This window comes from Haliaeetus leucocephalus, unplaced genomic scaffold (assembly GCF_000737465.1).
Source record: "Haliaeetus leucocephalus isolate CR32 unplaced genomic scaffold, Haliaeetus_leucocephalus-4.0 Scaffold555, whole genome shotgun sequence".
In the NCBI taxonomy this organism is placed as follows: domain Eukaryota; kingdom Metazoa; phylum Chordata; class Aves; order Accipitriformes; family Accipitridae; genus Haliaeetus; species Haliaeetus leucocephalus.
The window spans coordinates 10170632-10195436 of NW_010972991.1; the positions used below are offsets into that span (position 1 = coordinate 10170632).

The 24805-nt window shown below is 36.7% G+C and overlaps 1 protein-coding gene across 1 annotated transcript in view; it reads left to right on the forward strand.

Moving 5' to 3' along the window:
- The window catches only part of EIF3H (eukaryotic translation initiation factor 3, subunit H), an 88165-nt gene that overhangs the window by 192 nt on the left and 63168 nt on the right, over nucleotides 1-24805 (forward strand). Inside the window, exon 2 of the mRNA XM_010576981.1 lies at nucleotides 21507-21663. Within this exon, the coding sequence (XP_010575283.1) occupies nucleotides 21507-21663 (157 nt within the window). The remainder of the gene's footprint in view (nucleotides 1-21506; nucleotides 21664-24805) is intronic.

The window sequence follows — 24805 nt, forward strand, 5'->3', positions numbered from 1 at the left end:
GGCCGCGTGGAGCCGCCGGCGGGGCTGGTGCCGTCTGTGGGGCCGTGCCGCGGCCGGGGGACAGTGTTCGTCCCGGGGCCGGGGTCGCCGTGGCGCTCCGAGGAGCAGGAGCGGTTTCATCCTCCTCCCGAGCTTCCCAGCCCGCGGCCAGGCTCCCCTGTGGTCGTCCCTGGGGAGGGGAGCGACTCCCTCCCGTGCGTAAGCGAAGGCCGGGACAGGGCGGGAGTTAATTGCTTTTAAACATTACCTTTCATCCTTCAGCTCCGCTGCCCTGGTGCCCGGGTTTTCTGTTTCCCCCTTTCATAGCTCAGACTGTTGAAAACTACGCAGGTGTAAGAGATGGTGAGCACGGTGGGTTTTTCCCTTATCCGTTGTGCTTTTTGCCTTCTCTGTTAGGACTGCTAACACCCGCTGTGCTTTGTTAATAAGAAATAAAAGAAAACGATGGATTGAAGAGGTTTAGCAGAGAATGAAGCCATCCTAATAGAAGCAATCCTTGCAGACCATAAGCGGAAGAGTGTCTACTGAAGTTGGTTCTTGGCTTTGCTGCTGGGTGTTTTTGTGTCAGTTTGTGTCTCGCACAGTTGATATTACTCACAATGACATAAAGTGTGGAAAAAATAGTTACTCAAACTTCTTAAGAATAGAAGCATTGTTTGTTACTTCATGATCTTTCCCGAGTGTCACCAGAACACTGTACAGCTGAAGTGTGAAGGAGAATCAGGATACTGGTAACGAGAAGGAAGATCATAATTTCGGGGCAAGCTTTGAAGCCTACTTGGTATTTACTAATGATAGTCCCCGGTCATTACCCTGGAGTTATATAGCATAGTAAATACTTGGGAAGAGGAAGAGTAACTTATTTCTGTGTAGTGGCTCTTATGAAAGGGAAAATTTGAATTAGAGTATTTCTGCAGTATTCTCTTCAATTGTCTGTATCTGGCTTCGGTACACATAGCATTTTCAAGGAGTGGTAAAAACTGGCCAGTTGTAGAATGTAGTCCTAAAAATATAGCAGCTAACAGCAGACTGTTGCTGTTGCAAGCAGACTAGTGTCAGATGGACAGTGGTGTGTGTGTGTCTTTTTGTTAGCAAGTTTGAGGGAACGATGAAAAACAGAATAGTTAAGAGCAGGATATAGGTTGGCACCTTTAATTCCATTTCTGTAAGTGTAAAAGCTGTTTTATCAGTTTTGGACTTAGTAACAACTGTTAAATTTGATTTCTTTTGTTCCTGCTTTCATGAAGTAAAGAGAACAGATGCTTCAAAACTGTTTTCTATCAGATGTATAATCTGCTTTGTGAAGTACTATTCATTCAAATCAACTGTGAGTGGCCCTGATGGTCTGCTGCTGACAGTCCAACAAATGCCTGTGATTATTTTTTGCTTTACACTTTTTTTTCCTTGTCCTCGTGTATTCTTCTGGTACAGCACAGCATGGAGTCTGTACTGAGGAAGGTGACTTACTGAAAACAGTGGGAAGTTTTCACCTTACTACCTGCTGAAGATGTCTCCCAATGGATGTTACACAAAGTGTTCTCAGGACACTAACAGTGTGGTTTGCAAATTTCCGTGACACCTGTGCTGAAGAGAAGTGTTGGCATAAATTTGCTTGCTTTGCAAACAAAGTGGCTCCTATTGCAAGTCCTTAGAATGTCTTACTGAAATTCTGCTAAAACTCTTCTATTATCTTACTGATTTAAATGTCTCGTCTGTGCTCTCACAAAGTAATAAGACTTTGTCAGTCATCTTGATGATGACCGGGGTTACTATGTGGCAGAACTGGGGACGAATTTTGGTGGGTGTCAGGGAAGTTAGGGATCTCTTTCTCTCCCCACATGCCTCATCTCTTGGCAGTGGCATAAGGAATCCTTTCAATTGGGACTGCTTTGAAAGCAAAAGCATGCTATGTAGGTTGCTTTTGGGTCTGTGTATGCAAAATAGAAGATGTATCCATCTTCTCTGTATGTGAGAATGTGAAGGTATTTTTAGAAAGCTCATTATTTCAGAGGAACAGTGAAGTAAAAGAAAGCAATATTAGTAATGAAGAGAAGTTCTAAATGTCGGTATGTTACTTTAAAACATACATAATGGTGCAGTAATACCTACTTTTCTGGCCTCCTTTTTAAATTTGGTACAAGTAGAGCATCTTATACTTCTATTTTAATCTGATTAATTCCTTATTTTATTATATAATGGTGTAATTTGGATTTAGATCAAGTGCAATTTTGTTTCACATTACACAGTAGAAAATTAAAAAGCACTGCCATGACAGGATTAAAAGCTAACAATGAAACCCTAACTGATAAGATAGGCTAAATTTGCATAACTTTAAAAAATGTTCGTACTGTCAGAGTATTCTGCAAAAATAATAGCACCAAAATTTGGGAAGACTGAGGGAGAACTGTGTCACGTTGTAGACACTTGATAACTTGATTGAAGTATCTGAATGCTTGTTTATAAAATGCTTCTGAAATTAAATGTGAACATAGATTTCCAATCTTCATAGTTTAACAAAAAGGGGAGGAAAAATATATGGCTAGCTACTGTATCAGCATGATAATGGGATTCTAAGTTTTTTTTACTCTATTTTTGATAGCTTGAATGTGGTTTTGTTTTCTGATTAATTTTTGAGAGATTTATAGCAGGCAAATTATCTATGCGTACTGTTATATTGGCATTTTTTAATTAGGAATGTTTTTCGCAAGATGTGATAAGCAAAAGTGGTTGGTATTCTTCATCCAGCTCAGCAATACAAGGAACGACTGCAATATCAAAGAAAATTGACTCTGTCCAGTTGTTTTTACAACACAGAAAAAGACACTGATTGCATGTGGATTCGGAGCCACTGATGTTGAGGAGGTTTGTTAAATAAGGCATCACTGGAGTGCTCTCTTTTTGGAACTGATCATCTTCTAAATTATTGAATTGAATGGTATTGCATCATAGGCTGTGATGAATAGAAATACAAGATTTCTGTTATTCCTTTTAAGACAGTATTGTGGTCTGCGTTGGGTTTATTTAGTAGTAAAGATTAGTAGTGGCAGCCTGTGCTTGTTCTACAGATCAATGTAACTCATCCCTAGTGATTAGAGATGTATAGTCTATATAAGAATTTGTACAACTAAGAGATAACATGGGTTTAGTTGCATATTATGGAAGTCCTAATATGTCACTGGTTTATGCCATCATGAAGTGCTTGGGCTGATTCAGCTTGCATTGGTTCAGCAAACAAAAATATCCCATGTGTTTAAGTTTTTACATGAAGCTTTTGTTGATGTAGCAGTGTGTCAGAAAAATTACAAGCTTAATGAATAAACGTATAGTGAAAGCGGTTTCCAATGTAGGTGGTCTAGTCTCTCTAAGAAACTAGAAATTGCAGGGTAAAAAGTAACCCTCCAGAAACTCAGATTCGTAATGTGCTTTTTCTTTCAGATGAGATTTAAGATTGCATGTATTTGTTTTCGACAGTCCTGAGAAAAAGATCGGAAGATGAGTGCAATATATCACATTTTGTTGTCTTTGCTTCCTGTTGTAGAAATTTGAATAGGGATTCCATTGTATTCTCTCTGCTCAAGTAGCCCAAAGCAAACTTACGTTCACAGTAGTGATGATCACGTGCATAGAATATTTCTTTCTATTCCAACCCCCCCCCCGGTATTGCTGTGGTTAAACAGCCTTGTCATGTTTCTGCTTTTTTTGAGAGATTAGGACTTACCTGTTCACTCAAATTTATGATGATTATGACTACAAGGAGCTTTATGGAGAGTCTTAAATGCCTTCTGGAGGTCTTAGAAACAGTAATTCTAAATTTTATACTAGTGTCCATCTGTAATAATCACAGAAGAACAAATGATGCTTTTAATATAAAAACTGGGGAGAAGGGGAAAGCCGGAGTGGGTTTTTGCAGCTTGGTTTGCCGTAGGCTTTTGGACCTAATTAGAGCTCACACCTTCTTAAAGCTGTTTGTCTATTTGGAGTACTGTAAGCTTTTTTATCTTTTGTGGATCGCTTTCTAAAGGCATTTTTAGAAGGTGAGTGAGCTTGTTCTTCAAATAGTCTCTTTACTCTGCTCAGTTATCTACTTGCATGGAGTCCATAAGAAAGAGAGCTCTCTTGAAGTAAGTTTAGTTTCTTAAGTTTAGTAAAATCACCGGCAACTTTGGAAGTACAGGTGAAAGAACATATATGAGCACAGACATCATATAAGTTTTCCTTCTATAGGGAACTAGACTAATAATTCTACTGACTCAGTGTCATTATTGGAACGTGTATCTGATGTGGCCACCTCAGATGTTTTGTAGTTGTATTTTAAAAGAAGTAGAGGATTAACATCACCTTATGATCATCTTTTGCCATTTGAGAATGTGAATTTAAACAGAATTCAGACATATGAAGACTAAAAATTACTTTGGTTTATTATTAGTTCTGGGGCTTCTGCATACTCTCACCTGCCTGGTGGTAGATCAGGGCAGCTAGTTCCAGATGTACCAGCTGCATTCACAGTTGATTGCAACTGTATTGCAACTGTATTTAATTGCAGGTATGCCACTCGGAGATCGGAAGAGTTGTGGTTGTGACCAGACATCTAGGAGTCCCTTGTAGACAATTGAATTTTATCTCTGTTCACTTTTTCATTGAAAGAAAGGATATATAACGTATGCTTTTTCTAAGCTTCACATATGGAGGAGAAAGGGTAGCACAGCTCTGGTGCGTGTGCAAGGAATGCATGGAAGGAAAGTACACAGGCTTTCTTCCCAGTTGCTTGTGTGCAGCAGATTGTCCGATCCCCTTTTCCTGTTGAATGGGGAAGTAGGAAGAGATACAACAAATGTGATTTGTAGCTTTTACTACATTTGCTGGAGGCCCTTCTGATTTTTTTGTGTAGCTAGCGGGGTCCAGGTATACAAGAGAACCATATTATAGATTGAACACTTATTTCTGACAAAATTCATAGGTGTAGTTTAGACTAGGTTGTGAATGACTTTGTGAGCTGTTTCTTCAGTGATTGTAAGCTTGCTAGATTTTCAGTTTCACAGTTGTATGACCCTTCATAGCAAGGGACTCAAAGGCCACTCTCGGGGTCTTCCCTGAAGGGGTAATGATTATCACCTGCTCTCTGAAATAAGCAAATTATGGCAGTGCTTTACATTTACCTTTTTCTTTTTTTGCAAGAGGTGTTGAAGGACACTTTGTTTGTTGTATTTCTGGAAATTCTTTAGTGAGGGCTGAATTTTTTGGAATTCAGCTGCTGAAACTAATCAGATTTGGTTCACTGACCTTACATTCTTTTCCTTCAGTAAGGTGCAATAAATTTCAAACGGTAAGCTGGTGGATTTTAGAACATAAGCAGTAGTTATTCCTTTGAATGAAAAAGAATTTCAGGTTAGCTGAATAGACATGGCAGTTTTCTTTTGAGTACCTACCTGTGCAGTGAAGTGACATTCTGTGTTAATCTATGAAAAGGCAAGATACTTGTGCGTTCCTGTTTCTTGCAAGAAAGCGAGGGAGAAAGTTAGGTTACCAAATGATTGCATTTAGTGATGTCAAAATGCAGAGTAAAGTCCATAAATTTGCTGGAACTTTTACAAGACTCTTGTACCTACAATTATTAGTCTGAGTGGTCTAAATTTGTAAATTTGGGTATAAATATTAATCTTCCATATTTCTACAAAACTGATCTTAAGTCTGAAGTTCAAACTTCAATTGCATACCTAGAACTTTTGCAGTTGTCTCTAAAAATCAGGTATTTTCTGGGACTGTGGTTAGTGGGGCTGTGTTGTTGATTTATACAGATAGCTATATTGACAATAACCTTTTCATGGAATCACATGAACAACTGCTTCTCGTTTTTTCATATCTTGGTGTTTGTTTCCTTAAAGCTAACAAACATCATCTTTCCTCTTTTTTCATTCTTTGTCCTATACTCATTTGGGATCTGCATTCTAACATGGAGATAATGTAACAAAAAAATTTCTGTTTTTGTTTGGTGTTACAGCTGTGTCATGAAACACTACTCTGTTGTACAGGGTTGCAGATATAAACCCACTTGTGGAATATTGCTGTTTTCTTCAGAATGCTGTTGTTTGCTTGTTTTCCAGCAGAAAATTTGAAATGAAAGAGGGTGAAAAGGAAGTACTGTGCTAATTTTGTGCTTATTGAATTACTGATAAAGATACTTGGATTTCTTGCATCTGCAATTTTAAGTAGGAGCCATTATAATCATAGAAGAGAGTAAAATGAACAGTTCTGATCAGCTGCATTTCCTGTTAGTTATTTATCATGTCTTAAATTGTAAGAGTTTTTTTCAAAATTACTATTCAGCTGTTGCAATTTTTATTTGACCTCTTTTACATATGCACCAGATTATAGCCTTTAACTGTATGAGTGCCAGCTCTTTGCTGCGTAGTACCTTTGCATCCTTTCTGTCACACAGCAAAGTGAGTAAATGAGGCAAAGAGGACAGAGAAACTCTGGTGCTAAAGTAACTGTGCTGTGACCATGAAAGCAGATGGAGAGAGTTAGTTTGTCATTAAAAAGTCTCATCTCCCAGTTTACTGCATTATTACAATGGAAGTTTGCATGGTAACCTTGTTTCATGTTTGTAGTAACTCTTCAGCATTTGCTTTTGCAATATTAGTGTTCTTTTCAACATAGTAATCGTATGTATGATAACGTTATGTAGGCTCAGGATTACATTGGTTTACTGGAAGTAGCAGGTTGATGGCTGTAGGGTGTTGTGAGACTTTGGTTGTTTTTCTTCATTTACTGGCTGGTTTCCTGTTGCTACGTAGCCTAATCTTACAAATTTGTGCTCTTGTGTAAGCTTATTCCTGAGATACCTGAAAATTTAGTTTTGTATAAGGAAGCAGCATGTGGATTTTCCAGTTTTTAAATTGTCTACTGTTGGAAGTACTGGGAAACGGTATAGTCCTAATAAGAGATTATGAATTTCCATCAAAGCTTGGAGACTTTTCTAGAACTCTTTTTTAGTGAAATTTCTAACCCTACTCAACTGTTTAAAATTGTACTTACCAAGGGCCTCCTCGGCATATTTCTGCAGTTCTCACACTTTTAGTAGTGATATCAGGCAACATACAAAACTGTGAAAGCAGAGATGAACTGGTGTATCGCTTGGAGACATAAGATCAGGCAGGATAAGTAACATTTTTACTAGATGAGCATGAAAGCTTATGTAATATAGAAATTGAACTAATATTCAAAAACAGAGTTACTCCATGTGGTGGGTTGTGTCTGACCACTAGTATGTAGATAATGGATAAATGGAAACTTTCTTCTGGGAAAATAACAGCTGTGGGTTGGGAGATGGGGATCTTTTAGCAAGGCAAGTGTGCTGGCTGCTAGGCCAAGTAAGTGTGTTTTATTAATCAAGTTTGCTTTCACGGTAGTCACAAGGAAGTATGTTGTTCCTGGGAAGCTTTTTCATTCTTTGCAAATCCTCTGCATGAGGATACTCTAGGAAGGAGAGTAAAAGTAAAGGAAAATAATTCCTCATCTAACTAAATTCTTAAGCACCAATATATGACTTTTTTTTTTCTTTTTAAAATCCTAGCCTCTTGAATTCATGTATGCATTCAGAAAATTATATCCAGTAATGCATTTGGAGAACATGCTGTTGACTGACTGAATAAGATTTTCTTATACATTGCTCTTGCATAACAATATAACTGGAGCCTTAACAACATGCTAAAGTGTTAATATTATTATTATATTAATAATTACTTTATTAGTGGGAATGATGTTTCTTTTTTTGTTAGCCAACTCTGTATGAATTCTTTTTTACACTTACGCACATTGCACACAAATTTTACATATTGTAGAAAGTAGCAAAAGTAACGTAGGCTTCTCAAAACGGCTAAAGGTTTCTATTCCTTTATCTTCATAGCTGCTAATGTGGAAAGCCTTAATACTAGGCTTTAACTAGGCAATAACAAATTGCCATTCTATAGTTAATGAATATTGCTAGAGCTTTCAACAGAAACCTTCTTGGATAGCAATGGGTGAGGGATACCTGAATCTTTAGGCCATCAAGCTCTGAGATGAGGGTTAGAGGCCATATTAATACTCAAGATGATCTTCTAATGCCAGGTAATATTTGTTCCAGCTACTTAATTCTGTGAGTCTGAATATATATCTAGGTGTACTTCTTTTTATAGAACTTAAGCTAAACCTTAAGATATCCTTGTCAGTTTATTTCTGTTAAATACAAACATACATTGGCTAAAACATAAATATGTCAAGAAGATGGTTAGAAGTTGTAAGCCTTGTCTGCATTTGTATTTGCACCAGTGTGGCTATAGTGTAGGTATTTCTTTTGTATCAGATATGACTGATTTAATCAAAGATTGTTACTTTGAGCTTCATTACATCATCCCTGATTTGGTGATGGTGTAGTGTGCCTAATGGTTTGTATTTTCATCTATGGTTTGTAGAGGGTTTTTGTATTTTATTTTTTTTTTAACTGATAAAACCCATGTGAGTCAACCTTTTTAAAAACACCCTAACTTTATTGAATTGTTTCAGTAGTTACTCATAGTTGTGGTAATTAAGTTGCTTGTGCCTTGTTTTCTTACTGCCAGCCATTTTTGTCCTAAAGGCGTATGATAGATAGGGTTGTACTACATCCCTAGCTGTTAATAGAGAAAGCCTGGTTAGCTTCCTGGGTGAGGAGCTCTTTAGGATGTTATGTTTGATCGTGGTAAATGAAATAAGGTACCGTGTTTACTGAAAATCAGTTTTTGAGACTCATCTTGCAAATGTTATTTTAAACACTTTTTAAAATGACAACTTTTAACACTCTTGGGAAAAAAGCAATCGATTTCCATAGTATTTGAGTAATTGGTAATAACAGTGAAGACTGTATTGAACTGGCTAAATAAAAATCTTTGACATTTCTTAAGTTGTGAAGATTGTGCTTTTCTTGTGGCTTCTGCCCTTCTCCTTTACCCTTTTTGAAGACTTTGCAAGAATGCCCAGACTGTGTGTTCTGTCTGCTGTTCTCTATACAGTTTCTTGACATTGCAGAGCTGTAGAATGGGATTTTAGGTTACAATGTCCTCCAGGCTGTATTGTGTTTTGTGTGTCCTCCAAAGGTGTTCAAATGGAATTTTAAGCTGAAGTTTAATCTCTTTGACTTTTCCTTGACCTGTTTCCCTACAAATTTAGATCAGATTATGCTGGCACGGAGAGTTAGTGTGTGAATTGAAAACTAGCTTGATGTGATCATGGATAACTTGAACCACGAAAAGACAGAAGCGTTTCGTGTTAGTTGGGTGATACGTATATACTTTCTGTTAATCTTCAGGTATAATGAGTTCCATGAATCTAACTCAGAGGGGAACTTCTGATTTATAATCCATGCTTACATTCAGAAGAGAAAGCATTGATGTGTACTAGCAAGTTGAAAGGGCAAGAACCTCCTTGGAATATAACACTTTTCAGGCTTAGTGAAGATTTCTTAACCTGAAATGGGTAAAGTACCCACATCGTGGCGGCCTGAAGATTAAAATTTCAGTGTGTTTTGTCAATGGATAGCAGGTATACTTGCTAACAGAGTACAAACTAAATGATTTGCAAGAGTGCGTTGGTGCACTCAGCATCTACTAAGTGTCACGATAAGTATACTCTAGTGAGGCATTTAAAACTAGAACATCTGGTATCACTTCATACCGTGAAACTAGTGTGCTGACAAAAGGAGTTAATCTAAATGTGGAGGTAGCTTAAATGTGTTGAGCAGTGTTACACTTCAAGACTTGAAGGGGAAAATATTATTTCAAAACAGCCTTTTTTTGCTGTGTGCAAGGAGAAATAATGTGTTGCCCTCTACACTGCTGTCATTAACAGTTAAACTTCTCATTATTTTTTGTTCCTGTTATGTGCATAAGAAACTGGTCTCTTGCCTTGTAATTATGTATGCGTAGCTGTTGGAAACAGTAAATTGTGCTCTTGTGATACCTATTTGACTGTGTTAATACCAAGGAAAATAGTATTTCCACCAAATATCTTTCAAATAACTTACTGCATTTTAATTATTAAAATGTTACATCAGAAACAAACGAGATAATAAGCATTACCTTTGTGTCTTATTTAGGTGTTAAATTTGACTTGGTATCTATGAGTGGGGAGGTGACAATTGCTGGCTTTGTTGCTGAAACAATGCATTATGTCCTCTTGCACACTGAAACACTGTTAAGTATTCTCCTTTGGTTTTCAGTTTATTGTAAGAAAATTAGACCTTTGCAGCTGACATGCAGCATGGTGTCGTTGAGGGAGGCATACAAGATACAGCAGGCCATGGGTAGAAAACAAGCAGGTACAGATACTGAAAGGCCCTTTGTGGTGTGTATAAAATGAACATCTTTTATGCCCTATTATGTCTTAGGACTTTTTCTTCCATCTTTTAAATAAATCCTACAGACCTTATGAGAGGCCTTGTAAGAAGATGAACGAGTCTTTTGTTTTTTTTCTAGTCTTTGAGAAAAGATAATGTATTTTCAACTTTTTGTTGCTGTAGTCTTTTTAATTAATTTTTCTTTGCCAGAGACATTTTTTGGATATGATTACTTTGTGTGTTACTTTTCCATATTTACACATATGCTCAAAATACATTCTCAGTGATGGTACAGTTTTGAACATGCTGGGTTTTTTTTTTTTTTTTTTTTTTTAGTTTTCAGGCAGTGTTAAGATTGCAGAGATGTGATACCTGCTTTAACAACAATGTTTAGCAGTTCGATTATATTACCACATAACATAATGGTATCATCTTAATGGAAAGTAAATAAATTGTTAATGTAATATATTGGAAAATTTTAGGCTTGTATAGTAAGTATTCTTTTATTGTTAGCAATTTGTAATTTCAAATTCAATAATCTAAATAATAATCTAAATCAAGATAATCAAACAATCTAAAATCAAGAGTGCAAAACAGATGATATAACTTATTTGACTTTAATGTCTTTTGTAACATGCATACACAAGCTTATTTAGGAATAAGCATGGGAATATTCTTGAATGACTTGTATGTGGATACTTATTTCAGATAAGCATTCTATTAATTTCTTTTGGCTTGATCTAATTTTAAAGTTAATAGAGAGGCTTATTTACTCACTGGAGTTTGAAGATGCACCTGTATTTTGCTGTATGCATGAAATAACAGGTTAATTCTCTTTTACAAATATTTGATCTTTTACTGGAAAAGGAGGGTTAGGTTGTTGCTTTGAGCATATAAGGCTTGTCAGTCTCTGCCTTTGTCCTGCGTAAACATTGTATCCTGCTTTGCAGTCCATTTGCTGCGCATCCTTGCCATTCCATGGAGACCCATATCTGTGCAGTATGCAATATACATACTTATTTTTGTTAAGCAAGTGTAGTGCCCATTTGGTGTTTAGGATCTTGGAGGTGTAGGTCACTTCTTGTCAATGGTTTTTTTTTTTGTTTTTTTTTTAATGAGTATCTGAGGAAAATAAGCAATCTCATTGACAAAATTCTTCATTAACATAGGGCTGAGTTTTGAGCACTTCAGACTCAGTTATTTTTTACTATTACATTATTATCAATGCAAAAAATTAACTGTTTTAAAGCTTTTTAAACTTTAGATGACATATAGGGTACTACTGCAGCTATCATATCACTTTTGGGGAACAATCTGAAAGCCAGACTGCCTTATCTGTTGGTGCTCTCAGTGATAAGATTAGAATGGTTGTTTTTAATCTCATTGTTACAGTAGCTGTTATTAGAAATGGAGCTCTTATGGAAGTGGCCATGTTCAGATGGTTATACAAAGGCAAGTCTTTCCTCTATTTGAAAGATGGGGAAGCTGAAGCTTACCAGCAATAGCTGACTTTCATGTTTTTTTCCTCAATTTTATACTTTAAGTCAGCAGGAAAACCGATACTCAGTCCAGGCTCATTCTCTGGATTGCACTACCTGTTACTAGGAGGATCTGTCCCTGTTGCAGCCCCTTAGCACATAACCAAGCATTTGCCAAAAAGGATAAGTGCTTGAATGTGGAAAAAATTGTTGCACAAAAGGTTATAAGTTATTTAAATGACATGGAAATCATGTCCAGTAGGGATTTTACTGGTTACTTGGAAGCATCTGTTGAATGCATAGGGAAGTCATGATTTTTAGACACACCCTTAAATAGTATATGTATTCCAGTTCTGTTGTGCAGGGTATGGTCTTTGAAAAAGATCAGTAGTCTCAGATCAGCCCCGACTCCCTCATCCCCATCTAGTTATGTCCTATTTTACTAATTTTTGAAGGTCAAATAGATAATGGGAAGTGTCTTGCAGTTTTTCTTCAGCTTCAAAATGATAACAGTTTGGCACAATCTGATTAAAAAAATTGGCTGTTAAGTAAAATGTGCTACTGCTGCTTTTGGCTGTCATCTTTAAATCTTTTTATAGGAATCTGCTAGAAGTTGGTGCTGAAGAGAAAACCTTTTACTTGCAAATATACTACTAGCTCAATGAGCACTGAATATTTGAATGATGGTGATTCACTAATACACAGAACATACTTATCGACGGTATGTTGAAGTATAAGTGTAAGGCTCTGGTGTATCGAGCGGAAAATGTTGAAACTGTGCCTGCCTGTACTGCTTCTGTATAATTTCCATATGTGTGCTCTAGAGGAGTATATTCATCAGCTTTCATTCTTGAAATTATGATTAGCTATTGAATTAATTAAAAATAATAAATATAAATTGTATTGGCAATTTACAAAAATTGCCTAAAGTACTGAATGTTTTCAAAAGATTTGAGTGTGGTGAGGTTTGTGAAATAGGAGGAATAATACACTAAGTAGTCCTGGGGAAATGCTCTGTCCCACTTGTAACTAGCAGAATTTTGGACGTTAATCTTATTACAGCCCTATCACTGCCTCCTAACAGTGTGCTAATAACATCTAATGCCCTGCTGCTCGCACGATTGAAATCCTGGGGCTGCCTTACAGAAATGTTTCTACAAGGAAGTGATTCTGCAGTGCCTGTGGCCCTGATGGTTTCCATGGGAATGAGCATGAATCCATGTACTGTGAAATGTGTTATGAAACTTTGTATTGCGGAGAAATACATTATACCAGTGTGTGAACAGGGTAATGGAGAATTTAAACACACAAATGTAATCGTGCATTTTTTACTTACATTGAGGCAATATTTGAAGTGTACTAATGGCTTGTGAACAATCATGGAAATGGTTGTTAACCTGAACTGTTGTGCAGTCTAAAAAAAACCAATGGAAGAGTAGCGGGACAAAAATCGGGAAGAGATTGGTCTGTTTGGTAAAACATGCCTTGATCAACATTCAATATTTTTCTGTTTTAATAAACTTTGCTTTTCTCCACTGTTGAATGACTTCGTTTGGTGCACTGCAGTTTGTGTTTAACTTCTTCCCTTTGCAAGAGCAAGCAGCTCGCTTGAACATGAGTAAATAAATGACTTAAACAGATGTTTCATGGTACCTACAAGACATTAGCTGATTAACGTTAAGTTCCTGACAGAGTCAAGGAAAACCACAGCCTCTGAAAAACCAATGGGCCTCTAACCAAAACCCAGTAATCTCCCCTTCTAATGTTGTATTTGTACAGAAACAGGCTTAGTGTCTGTACTATTTCAGTTCTTCAGGCTGAATTCCACCTACCTATTTATGTCAGTAGCAAAAACTTTTTCATTTTATATTTTAGATACTTACCAGTTTTAGTTCTAGGTATTAAACTAATGATTTATTTCATGTTCTGTGTCTGGTTTTCTGGTTTTCTATAAAATCAGTGATTTTTTTATAATTTGGAGTAGCTTTTTTTTTAAGTTTTTTTTTTTTTAAATCCCTACAGCTTTTGAAATGTTCCCGTAATAGAATGAGTTGAGAAGCTAACCCATGTGTACAGCAGCTGGGTGTGCTTCCAGTAAGTGCAATGTAAATCACTTGGCAGTGTACGTAGTGAGCCTGGACTTGCACTGTGTGAACGACCAGCTTTGCTGGAAAACTGGAACTGCTGGAAGGTGCAGGCAGGATGTATTGCTGTAGAGGAAGGCCCTGTTCTTGTTAGACTGGGTTTCCCTCTTGCTTGAAGGGAAGTTCTAGAGCTCTTGAATTGCAGCAGTTTGGAAGTAGTTCTTAAAGAGAGACATAACAGAACAACTGAAAGAGCTGATACTTATGAAGTATTTTGTATGGGGCATTACCTGGTGGTAGTTTAAGCTTTGTATTCAGTTTGCATTGAATATGTTGCTGAGATTCTGTAACTCTGTTACACAGATTATGTGTAAGCAAAAAAGGATCTGAATGTCTACTTTTTCTAGACTGAGCTTCAGGGTAAGCAAGGTACAGCTTTTCCAGCCATGCCCCAAAGAGTGTACATAACCAGTTAATGTTCAGGAAGGAGTGATAAAATGCTTCTTGGCCTGTCACTGAATTTGAGTTGTGCTTTGAGTTAGCCACTTACTGAGATAAAGTGGCAGCGTAGATTCTATCTAGCTTAATGCTATGTATGGATATTGTCACCTTCTCTGTGGTGTTGGAAAAAACAAAACACAGGAAAGCATTGAGTTAGATTGCTATAAGCACTTCATGAGGCAGGAGGTAATACAGAAAACCATTGAGATCCCTATAATTACAGGGTAGTAGGGTTCCTAAACCAAGTAGAAGTGACTGAAAATACTGATGTTAAATCAATAATCTGTTACAATTTGGGTGGTTTTCTTCAGCCTAACATACATATTGTGGAGCTGCACTCCTATGTGAAGGTTACTGATGTTCCCTTTTGTAGTTAAATTATCTGAAATCTGGAGGTTTACAGACTAAGCAGGTGATATGGTACCAACTGATGTAATAAGTCACCCAGGGAACAAAAAGCTTTGGGTACTTTTCATATGCTTCCTAATACACAAAAGTATTCAAATAGTACAGAAGCATGTAACATTCCCCCCTGCCTCCCCCCAAAAGCCCTACGATTCAAGATGGAATATTTTCCATTCCATTTAACATGGATTTCCAAAATGATTTGGTTCTGCAGACCTACATGAGACAAAACCCACAGAATCCTATGATTTATAATTTCTCTGTGAAAATATATGTAGTACCACTGCTTGAGGACCATTTCAGATCAATATGCATTGTTCATAATAGTTGAATTCAGGCTCAGCTCCAGGAAACTTCCACTCTCATGTCAAAAAGAGATTTTGATATTTGCACCTGATCAAGATGGTATGAAATGGTATGCATCATTCTGTTATGCCTCCTATATAATTATGTTTTTAAGCCCCAAATTTCTGTCAAGTTCAGAAATAAGATTTTAACATCTGGTGCTTATTAGCTGTTGAGTGACATAAAATGTTAAGCTTACTATTCCAAGGACTGTATTTTTCAAAGGCTTTGTAAATGTTGGTGTTAGGGCTCTAGCCAGTCAAGATAAAGGTAAAACATTGGGGGATGTTCGAGGCTGCCTGTCTAAAGGATAACTGTTATACTTGTGAGACAGAACAGTGAGGGCTAAGACTCGTTATTTCTGAACTTGCTGTTCAGAAACATTTTTTTTTTTAAAGTTACTTTGATTTTCAGGTCTACTCAGTCTTGTCCTTTTGGCCTTATTTTTTTGTACAGTATGTTCAAATTAAGTATCTTTCTGATTACTTGTCAGGGAATTAAAATACGGGTTTTTTTGGCCACCAATCATAGTTAGGATTGAAGATATCTGTCAAAACAATTACTTCAGGATGTTGAAGGTCTTAATGGAAAACAATAATGTGGTGGGGTTTTTTTGTGGTTTTTTTTTTTTTTTTTTTTAACTTCTCCTGAGATAAAATTAGTCTAACAGTTGTAAGAGCTTTTATTCCAAAGTTAAGAACGAGGAAAAAAAGAATAAATGTTTAGACATCAATCATGTCAGGAATGGTCAGAAAATCAGCAATGTTGAATAAGAGAATCTAGAAAAATTCAAAAATCTCTGCAGATGATCTAGAACATGCATTTAAGTAAATTCAGGGTTTGGTTTTCAGTAGAGATTGTCATGTTTCTCAAGATTAGTATAACATGGAAAATTCAGTTTCACCTCTAATTTTCAGTTTGCCTCATGGCACGATTTTATGTGGTGACAGTCTTGCGTCATGAAGCTTCATATCCAACACCTAAAAGACTAGGGTATCAACCTGTTGATTTTCTGCTTTTGATGCAGTATCTGTCAGACAGTGCTTTCTAGAACATGTTTTTGTGGACTGCACTGATTAGGTTGGAATTCTTTATGTCTGCATGTAAACATCTGTCTCCTTAGTCATCCGGAGGAGAGCGTTAGGTGTATTAGACATATGTTTTCTTACTCTTAACCATTGCAGTGGTATCTTTAATTTACTTCAGAGTTCCTCTTCTCCTGGCAGGAAAGTTGAGAGACTTTGTTACCATCTTATCAAGTGGTGCTATTAGCCAGGAGACAAATCAGCCCGAGGCAAGTTTTCCCTTGGTCAGCTTCCAGAACTTGTATTTTGTAGGTGTAGCATAAGCACTTATCTGTAGTGTGTAAAAAAAAAAAAAAAAAAAAACAAAAAAAACCAAAAACAAACAAAAAAACCCAAACAAACAAAAAAAACAAAACCAAAAAAAACCCCCACCTCATCTGGAACTACTAAAAAATGTTAACATTGCCTGTGTTTCACTGTATCTTGCTCTAGTTTTCTTTTTTTTTTTTTTCAAATCTTTGTTTAAAAACAAAGCCATTCCGTGCTTACCTGAGGATTTCAGAGCTGTTTAATTAAATTCAATTTCTGTGTAGCTAATTGGTTAAGTTTCAGTACAATGCAGGTTGTAGATTTGCTTTTGGTGTAGTGTGTGCTGGGGAAACAGGCAGGGCCACTAAATTAGTGTAAAACTTGGTATGTCTTCATCTGGATATTATTAAACAGGTGAACTAACTGTCTTTTTCCAGTGGTACCACATATGCATTTTATGTATGTCAGGTAGACATCTGAATTTTAGGCATCTCTGATTTTAGCACAATTCAAACTCAATTACATAAATTGTTGTTAGTCGTGATAGTTGACATCTATCCATTTACAAAAATACATTAACGATTCTCTCTTCAACTTTGTCTGTGCTAGGATTTTAAATAAAAATGCTCATACTGTAATGCTTAAATGTAAAAGTTCATAGTTTGAGTTTTAAGAAGTTATATGGAGAAGGCTCCATATGTGATATGGATGTGTTCAAAGTATATCAGACACTATTAGTGGTAATAGTTTTCAAGACTCTTTTGCCAAGCCAAATATTGATCGGAGTTTCACTAGTGTTAAATATTGAGAGGATGTGGGTGTTGTGGCACATTCCCCATCTGATGCCCATGTTGGTTATGGTTGGCTTGAAAACAGCTCCATAACACAGTGTTATTTATACTCCGTCCCCATCCTCTCCCCAGATGCTGGCAGTTGGTGCTACGGGTGGTGCCGACAAAGCTTTCTTGGGTGGGAAAAAATGTTAAGCATTCAAAAAGATTTAAATACTTGATTTAAGACTGTAGATCAGCTTGTTACATCATGTATCCAGCGGGCTAACAGAAGCTCTCTCTTGTTTGATAGTGCATTTGTAAGACACAGCACAGGTACTGGAAATCTGGTTTCAATGTGGTTACTGTCAGCTCTCTGGAACACAATCTCTGGAACACAATCAGAAATGAATCTTCAGTGCTTTGATTTGCTGTTGTCTCTCTTTAGAGAAATACAGAAATGTGCATCTTGGTCATTTTCATGTCCTTACAGTGGAATCTTCCCAGGACCCCCCAAAGGCTTACGATACTTCAGCTGGCAGTTCATGTTATAGGTATTTCTGTAATGAGATACAAACTTATGAAATTAGCAATTGTGATGTCAGGATGTAGCCAAAGTTAAAATTTGGCATATACTCCTACAGTTAATATATGTATCTTTGAAGTTTTTAATAGTTTCAGAATGGTTCTTTTTTGTAGTATGACTTCATTCTTAATGTTTGAGCAGTGCTTTGAAGATCTGAATATTAGAAGCACTGCTGAACGGCAAGCTTTTTTTTTTTTGTTAATTGAGGATTAATGGCCATTAAAATCTGACAAGTGGCTACTCCAAGTGATTAAATTGCTTTGGTATTTTGAACACTAAATTTACAAGGCTGGGGGACTCTTGAGTTTTATTTAGGAGTTATTTGTATATCATTTTCTAAAGAGTCTTTGTGTACCTGAATGTTTCTTAGGTACTAATTGTGTTTACTAAACAAAGCTGCATATGATTATTGACTTGTGTGTTCAGAGGTATCAGAATTTAGAAATCTGATTTTTTTTTTTTTTAAACAGTAAGTCAAATTACTTGATACATTTTCTACTTGAGTACACAGCGTTTCCTGGTTGACCAGCTGCATTGCTTAAATAACAGTAACAGTTGAAATATGGTTTAGTTACAGTTAATTTCACATAGCAGTGGTATAGCAGTGAAGGGTCTAAGGGTATTTAAAAAATAATTATAGTTTGTACAAAGAGGCAGTATCTCTTAGTAGATGAATAGGTGGATGGGAATTGTAAGTAGTGTTTGGACAGTGAATCGGCATTGGAGGAAAGATGGGTTATACTTGTGTTCATTTAGATTGCTTTTTTTTTCTGTGTCATTTGGAAAAATTGATTTGTATTTCTCAGTGTGTTGTGTTACTTGCATTATTTATATTAACACACTTCTTACATTTATTTTCAGACCAATAAAACTATTCTGATTCTGTTCTGATGCTGCATAAACATAACATCTCATGGCATTGTTGTTTGTATAGTGATCAGCTCATCCTGCTGTATCTAGACTGGCAAACAAATGGAAACAACATTTTTAATGTTTGAAACTGGTTTTGTTATCACTAAACAAATAGTTCTACTTTACACTTGATGATCTGGTTTTAGTACTGAAACACAAGTTTCAGTGCAATGTTTGCCTCTTGGTCATATGGTAGTATTTTGATGGCAGGTTTTTCAATCCAAGTTTAAGAGCCTGCTATACTAAAGACTTGTGTCTTATGTGCTAAATAAAACTCTCCAGAACAAAGAACAAAATGAAAACAAGAATCATGTGTCACTGGATGCATTTCTCAGACTTGTTTATTTATCTTTTTATAAATTATTTCAGTAGCTAATGTGTTTTCCAGTGCAGTCATAAACCTGAACTTCTGCAGCTTGCTAGTGGGTGTGAAATTTAAATTAGTGAGTTCGTGACCCTGTCTGCTACCTTACTCAGACTCCGTTAGAAAACAAGCTTGCAGGTAGGCCTAATATGGGGTCTCTATCTCCCTGGATAATATCTGCTGTGGTCTTCAGGCTGGAGATTGAAAACTGCAGACTCATGTAATAACGTCATTGTGTATTGGGGTATCTGGTTAGCATTTAAGAGTTTTGAACTCCTAGTTCTATCTCCCTGAAAAATCAGTGATACTCTGTGACAGCCCATGCTCTTTTCATTTGCTGCTGCTTTCTGTGAGCAATTATCATCAGAAATGCTGTGATAAAATTGGCACCGTATCACAAATGCTCCTGAAATGGAATCAGACAGGCAAACAGGATTCACAGTAACAGGGACAGTCAGTATGCATAGAAAACTCAAGAGCAAATGAGCAGAAAAATACCAGAAAAGGTGAAGCTTACAAGATTGTCAAGATGGTGAGAGTAGTTATATTTTATAGTAGGCAGAGAGCCTGCTGTGCTGTAATCTGTCCAGTTAGTTATGGATTCCTTGACTGTGGAAAACAGGGCTTATGGCAAATATATGATAAATCTTAACTTTACTCTAAATGCAAGTTCAATATTATTTATATGCTGGCTCTTTGGTAGGAGACATTCATCTTCTACATCCAGGTGATCTCGAACAGGTGTTTGCTGTACTGCTTTCAGCACTGTTAAATTCTACTTCACTGCCCGCTGATCTTAATTTCCTTCCCATTTTCCCATGAAATGAGATTTATATAACCAAAGTATCTCTTTGTGCTCTGTAGACCTGTTTTAACAAATTGGATAAAAAGGTAGGGATTCAAAGGACTTGAGGGACAGATACAAATGTGTATTGGGGTGAAACAGTGTTACCTACCTGTGATTGAGAAGCTTCAATGCAAGTCTATCTAGATGCAAGAGAAAGCACAAATGAGTGATACTGTGAATAAACAAGGAGCCAGGGGGTGTTAGTCCTGTTTGACACTTATATCCAACTTAGTTGGAAAAAGGTATTTCTTTTCCATTCTCCCCCCTCACCTCCCCAAAGCAGGCTGTATATGAAGCCCTTGTTTTCCCATTTTACCCCAAGAGGGCAATGTATTTGTAAAGAATTTCTTTTCTAGTCACCTTTTTCTTCCATTTAAGCTATTTGTGGTGCTTTAATTCATTAACGGTGTTTTTAAAATTGTGACATAACATTCTGCTAAACAACCAAGGAGAAAGCTAGGGAAAAATATATGTTCCTGAAGTATAAATGTAAGCTTAACTGCCTTGCCCCCCCCCCGCCGAATGTTCACTAAATACCAGTATTTGTACAAAATCTGTTCTTGGCGTGGTTGAGCTGAAATCCATTAGATTAGCCTGTTTGCCAACAGACATTAAAGTAGTATTGCTTTAATGACAACATAGTCATCAGGCATTTTCTGTTGTATTTTGCTTGGATGGATTAGGGTTTAGTGAAATAAAACCCACTTACGCTGGACAAAGCATAAGTTCTTTCAATTCTGTGTTTGTGGTTAGTGTCTTATCTTGTTCTGGTTCTTGTTGTTAAGCATAAAATTTTACTTAAGTGAAAGCTTTTCTAGCAAATGATTGACTATTTTTGAGTGGTTTTGTTCATACTGTTCCAATTTACAGTATCATCTCTTGAGAACTATTCATTGTAGAGTTCAGATTTAGGGAAGGAAGTGAGAATTGTATTAAAAATATGATGAGTAATTTGTGCTCCTTTTTTTTTTTTTCTTTCTTTTATCATTCCTTATTCTTGAATATCCTATGACACATAGTTTACAAAAATATAAATTACATTATCATCTGAAGTAAAACTGCAATGGGGTGTAATTTCGAAGGTTAATGCAACTGAAATTTGATGCATTTTGTGCCTTTTAAAAAATTCCTACCAGTTTCTGCAGTTACTTTCAAGGTGTTTTGATAGTTTCTTGTGCACTGTTTCCCTCAGGAGGGAGCTTATTGCCCCTGCAAGATAGCTTTTAACAGTTACAGTAACAAGGTAAAGTTAAAAAGATCAATATTTCATTTTAGAAGGATGTTTCAGAAAATTGGTTTAAAACTGCATTTTGACCATTCATTTAATGGTCTTTTTTATTCTCCTGTAATATTAGGATGGCCTCCAGTTCTTCAACCTGTATTAAAATTGCTGGTGTTTAAGCCAGTAGCTCACTTGGTTTGCAGCTCTAATTTATGCAACAATTCAACAATTTAAAAATCCCAAATATATAGTTTGAGGATTAAATAAACCCATTGTATAACATGGCTTTCTTGTCTTTGTGTTGTAGGTTGTGTTAAAGATCATTAAACATTACCAAGAAGAAGGACAGGGCAATGAAGTGGTCCAGGGAGTGCTGCTGGGTCTTGTGGTGGATGACAGACTTGAAATTACAAATTGCTTCCCTTTCCCTCAGCATACAGAAGATGATGCAGACTTCGATGAAGGTAATGGTTACAATTTTGCAGAACTTTAAGTAAAAAAAAAAAAAAATCCATATGTGCAAAAAAGGATTCCTCCCCGCCCCCCCATGACCAGAAGCTTGTATGTGATCAGAGAGTGTTTTTATTTGACTTGAGGTATCAATGGGTTACTTGCAATGCCATCCTGCATATCCAGCTGAAATCTTGTCTATGTAAGGAAAATTATAGGGATAAATACTGTATTATATGGACACTCTTATTTTGGAATAAGACTGTCCACACAGGAAATTACATAAGTTGCCAGTCTGTAGTTCGTATAGACTTTAAAGTTTTTTATGAAAATGGCTGTGTGCGTATATGTGTATGTATATATACATGCACATTTATGTAGTCAGGCATATAGATTGCCTCTCTGTGGATTTATTTGTATGTGTTAAATACTCTTTGAAAGCCTGGAGAGCAGAGCTTTTTAAGTTTAAGAGGCACTGGTTAACTTGAAATCTGGGTGATACTTTTGCTTTTCCAACTGAGCTAGAGGTAGCATCAGTGGTTTCTACGTGTCTCGGTGTTTCCTTGCTGGTCCAAGTAATGTTTTGTTATTGCCACTGTAAGTCAGTATAATTAATTGGCTCGACACAGAATGGTATAAAATTTATAAAGTAAACTCAAAAGGCTTACAATTCTAATCTTGGTTATATATTTCTGTGTGTGTATTTAATGATACTAGTAGAAACACTTCTTTGTTAGGGCTTAAAGAGAGACAGTTTAACTTCAAGAGTAACTGAAGAGACAATATAGTCAGAGTAGTTGCGGTTGGAAGCTTGATTCTATCTAATTTTGATAATTCAGTTTCAGCAAGATTACTCAATCTTTAAGTATAAACTGCTTTCTCTTGCTTATAATGAGATTAGATATTATTAAATTAATCTTTTATCTTATTACAAAAGAATGTCGGACCCTGCCTTTAAAACAGAGATGGTTTTAAGAGTTCTTTGCAACTTGGTAAGGTTTCTTAGCTGTTTGTTGCTTCTGTTGTGGGATTATACAATTTGCTATATTTAAAAAAAAAAAAAGGCAGCGAAACACAAGGGGATCTTAATTGGCCTACATTAATATGGTGCTTGACTCAAAACTGTACTTTATTAAAGCCTAAAAGATGTTTTAAAGATTCCTTCTCTTCTGGAATTCTTCAAAGGATTAGAGTAATCTAAATTTTTAATTGGAGCCCGTGCTTCAGTTTTTTTTCTGTAGAGAGTGGCTGAATTATTTCCATGTAGCTGATAGGCAAGCAAGGACTGAAATAAACTTCTTAGTTTCAGAGATGAATTCATCTCACCATATGATGACTACCATGCTGAAGCTGTAAGCCTGTGATCTGGTATGCAAGGTTAAACTGTTCCTGCTTGGGAGAAACTTCATTCCAAGCAAGTGACTCTTGTTACCAGTCTTTCTTTTTCGCTTTTTAGCAAGTAGGCAATAATCCTGGCATTAAGCAAGGTGCAAAAGGCAATGCTTGTGGAGCTTCCCTCACCTGGATGCCGTAGCTTGTCAACCTCCTGTTCTCATGCTGCAGGCACAGAAAGAAGAGCAAACTCTAGCCAGAGTGGAAAGTGAACCTATCACAGTGACGCTGATGCATGCCTCTAGCAGTGGTAGGGAATTTGTAGCCAGGTCGGGGAGCTTGCCTGTGCTGAACCCTATAAGCCAACCTCAAGAACCATTTTGTATTGGTTTTTCATCTTCCCTAGCCTCTACCGTATGGGTCACAGAGAGGTTCTCTCTGTATTCTTCTCAGTGAAATACAGTTAAATAGGCTGAACCATTCAGGAAGCGCACAGCACTAATATTCATTCTGTATTCCCTTTACTTAGGGCCTGTTCAGCCCTTTGACCTATGCGATAGAGGCTAGGAAAGATGAAAACCCAAACAAAACGGCTGTTGAGGTTGCCAGTTTGAATGTTAGGTACCTTTTCAGGCTCTATATAGAGTTGTCTTCTGTCTTGCCAATGTGAAAAACAATCATGTTTTATAGATACTCCTTGTTTGTTTTCCCTGGAGCTGTGTTTCCTTACACAAGCATCCTGCCAGATTTTTAAAAGATTCTTTTTCCTTCTAGATACAGATACTCCAGCAGAGAAGCCTCTTGTTATATGCCAGAACCTTAAAATCCGGGATGCTAAAACCCAAACCAAACAGGGCACCTCCCTCTGCCCAAGACTTCTATGTTACATCAGTATCATAATTGGCTTTATTTATTTGCACAAATTCAGGCCCAGAGATACAGAAGGAAAGTATAAGGGTCTTAGAACTTCAGTGCCTCCATCACCCAGAATGATAGTCAGTGTTGTTCTCTTTGGTCACAATAACATTGTATTGTCTTTTTCTTCTTCCTTAGTGTTTGGTGCAGGTTTTTGTTTTGTTTTGTTCCCCCTCCCCCAGTGTAAGATTCGGGAATAGGAACAATCCTATTGAGATTCCAAGTTTCTGGGCTTGCAGAAAGCATTTCTTAGTGGACTTTGGTCATACTTGATCTTATGTTAATGCAGGGACTGTTGCACTGGCTGAGGGACCACACTACCCCAGCTGCCCTTCTCCTGAGGGGAGGAAACAGGGAGCAACCATGATGTGGTTATCTGTTTGCAAACTCCTAATGTGCTATGCTGAGAATTGAATGAATGCACCCAAAAAATCATTTCTTCTGTATCATTTTGCAGCAGCTCTAGGAACAGGTCACCTAAAAAATTTTCATTTGCGTTGTGGTCTTGAGGTGATTGTTGTTAAAAGAACTGAGCTTATGTACAGGAGGGTGATATTTGAGCAAACAAACTGTTGGATAATTGGCAAGACACATTTAAGCTAATGTTTTCCTCTTTTAAACGGAGCAAATCTAATATAAAACACATTTTTTGGGGTGCTAAGAAAATATCCTTAATTTGAACTTGAAATAGGTATGCATGACATTTTAAGAATTAGTCTGATAAAGATATATTTCTAACTTTTTAGCAACAGCAACCATTTCTTCAGATATGCTTATATATGCTTTTGTTATGGTGCCATTTTGTCTCTTCCTGCTAATGCCTGAGATAATACTAAGTTTTGACTATTTGATGCAACAGAATTCCTTCAAAAATGAAAATCTTGATTTAAAAAAAAACAAAACAAAACC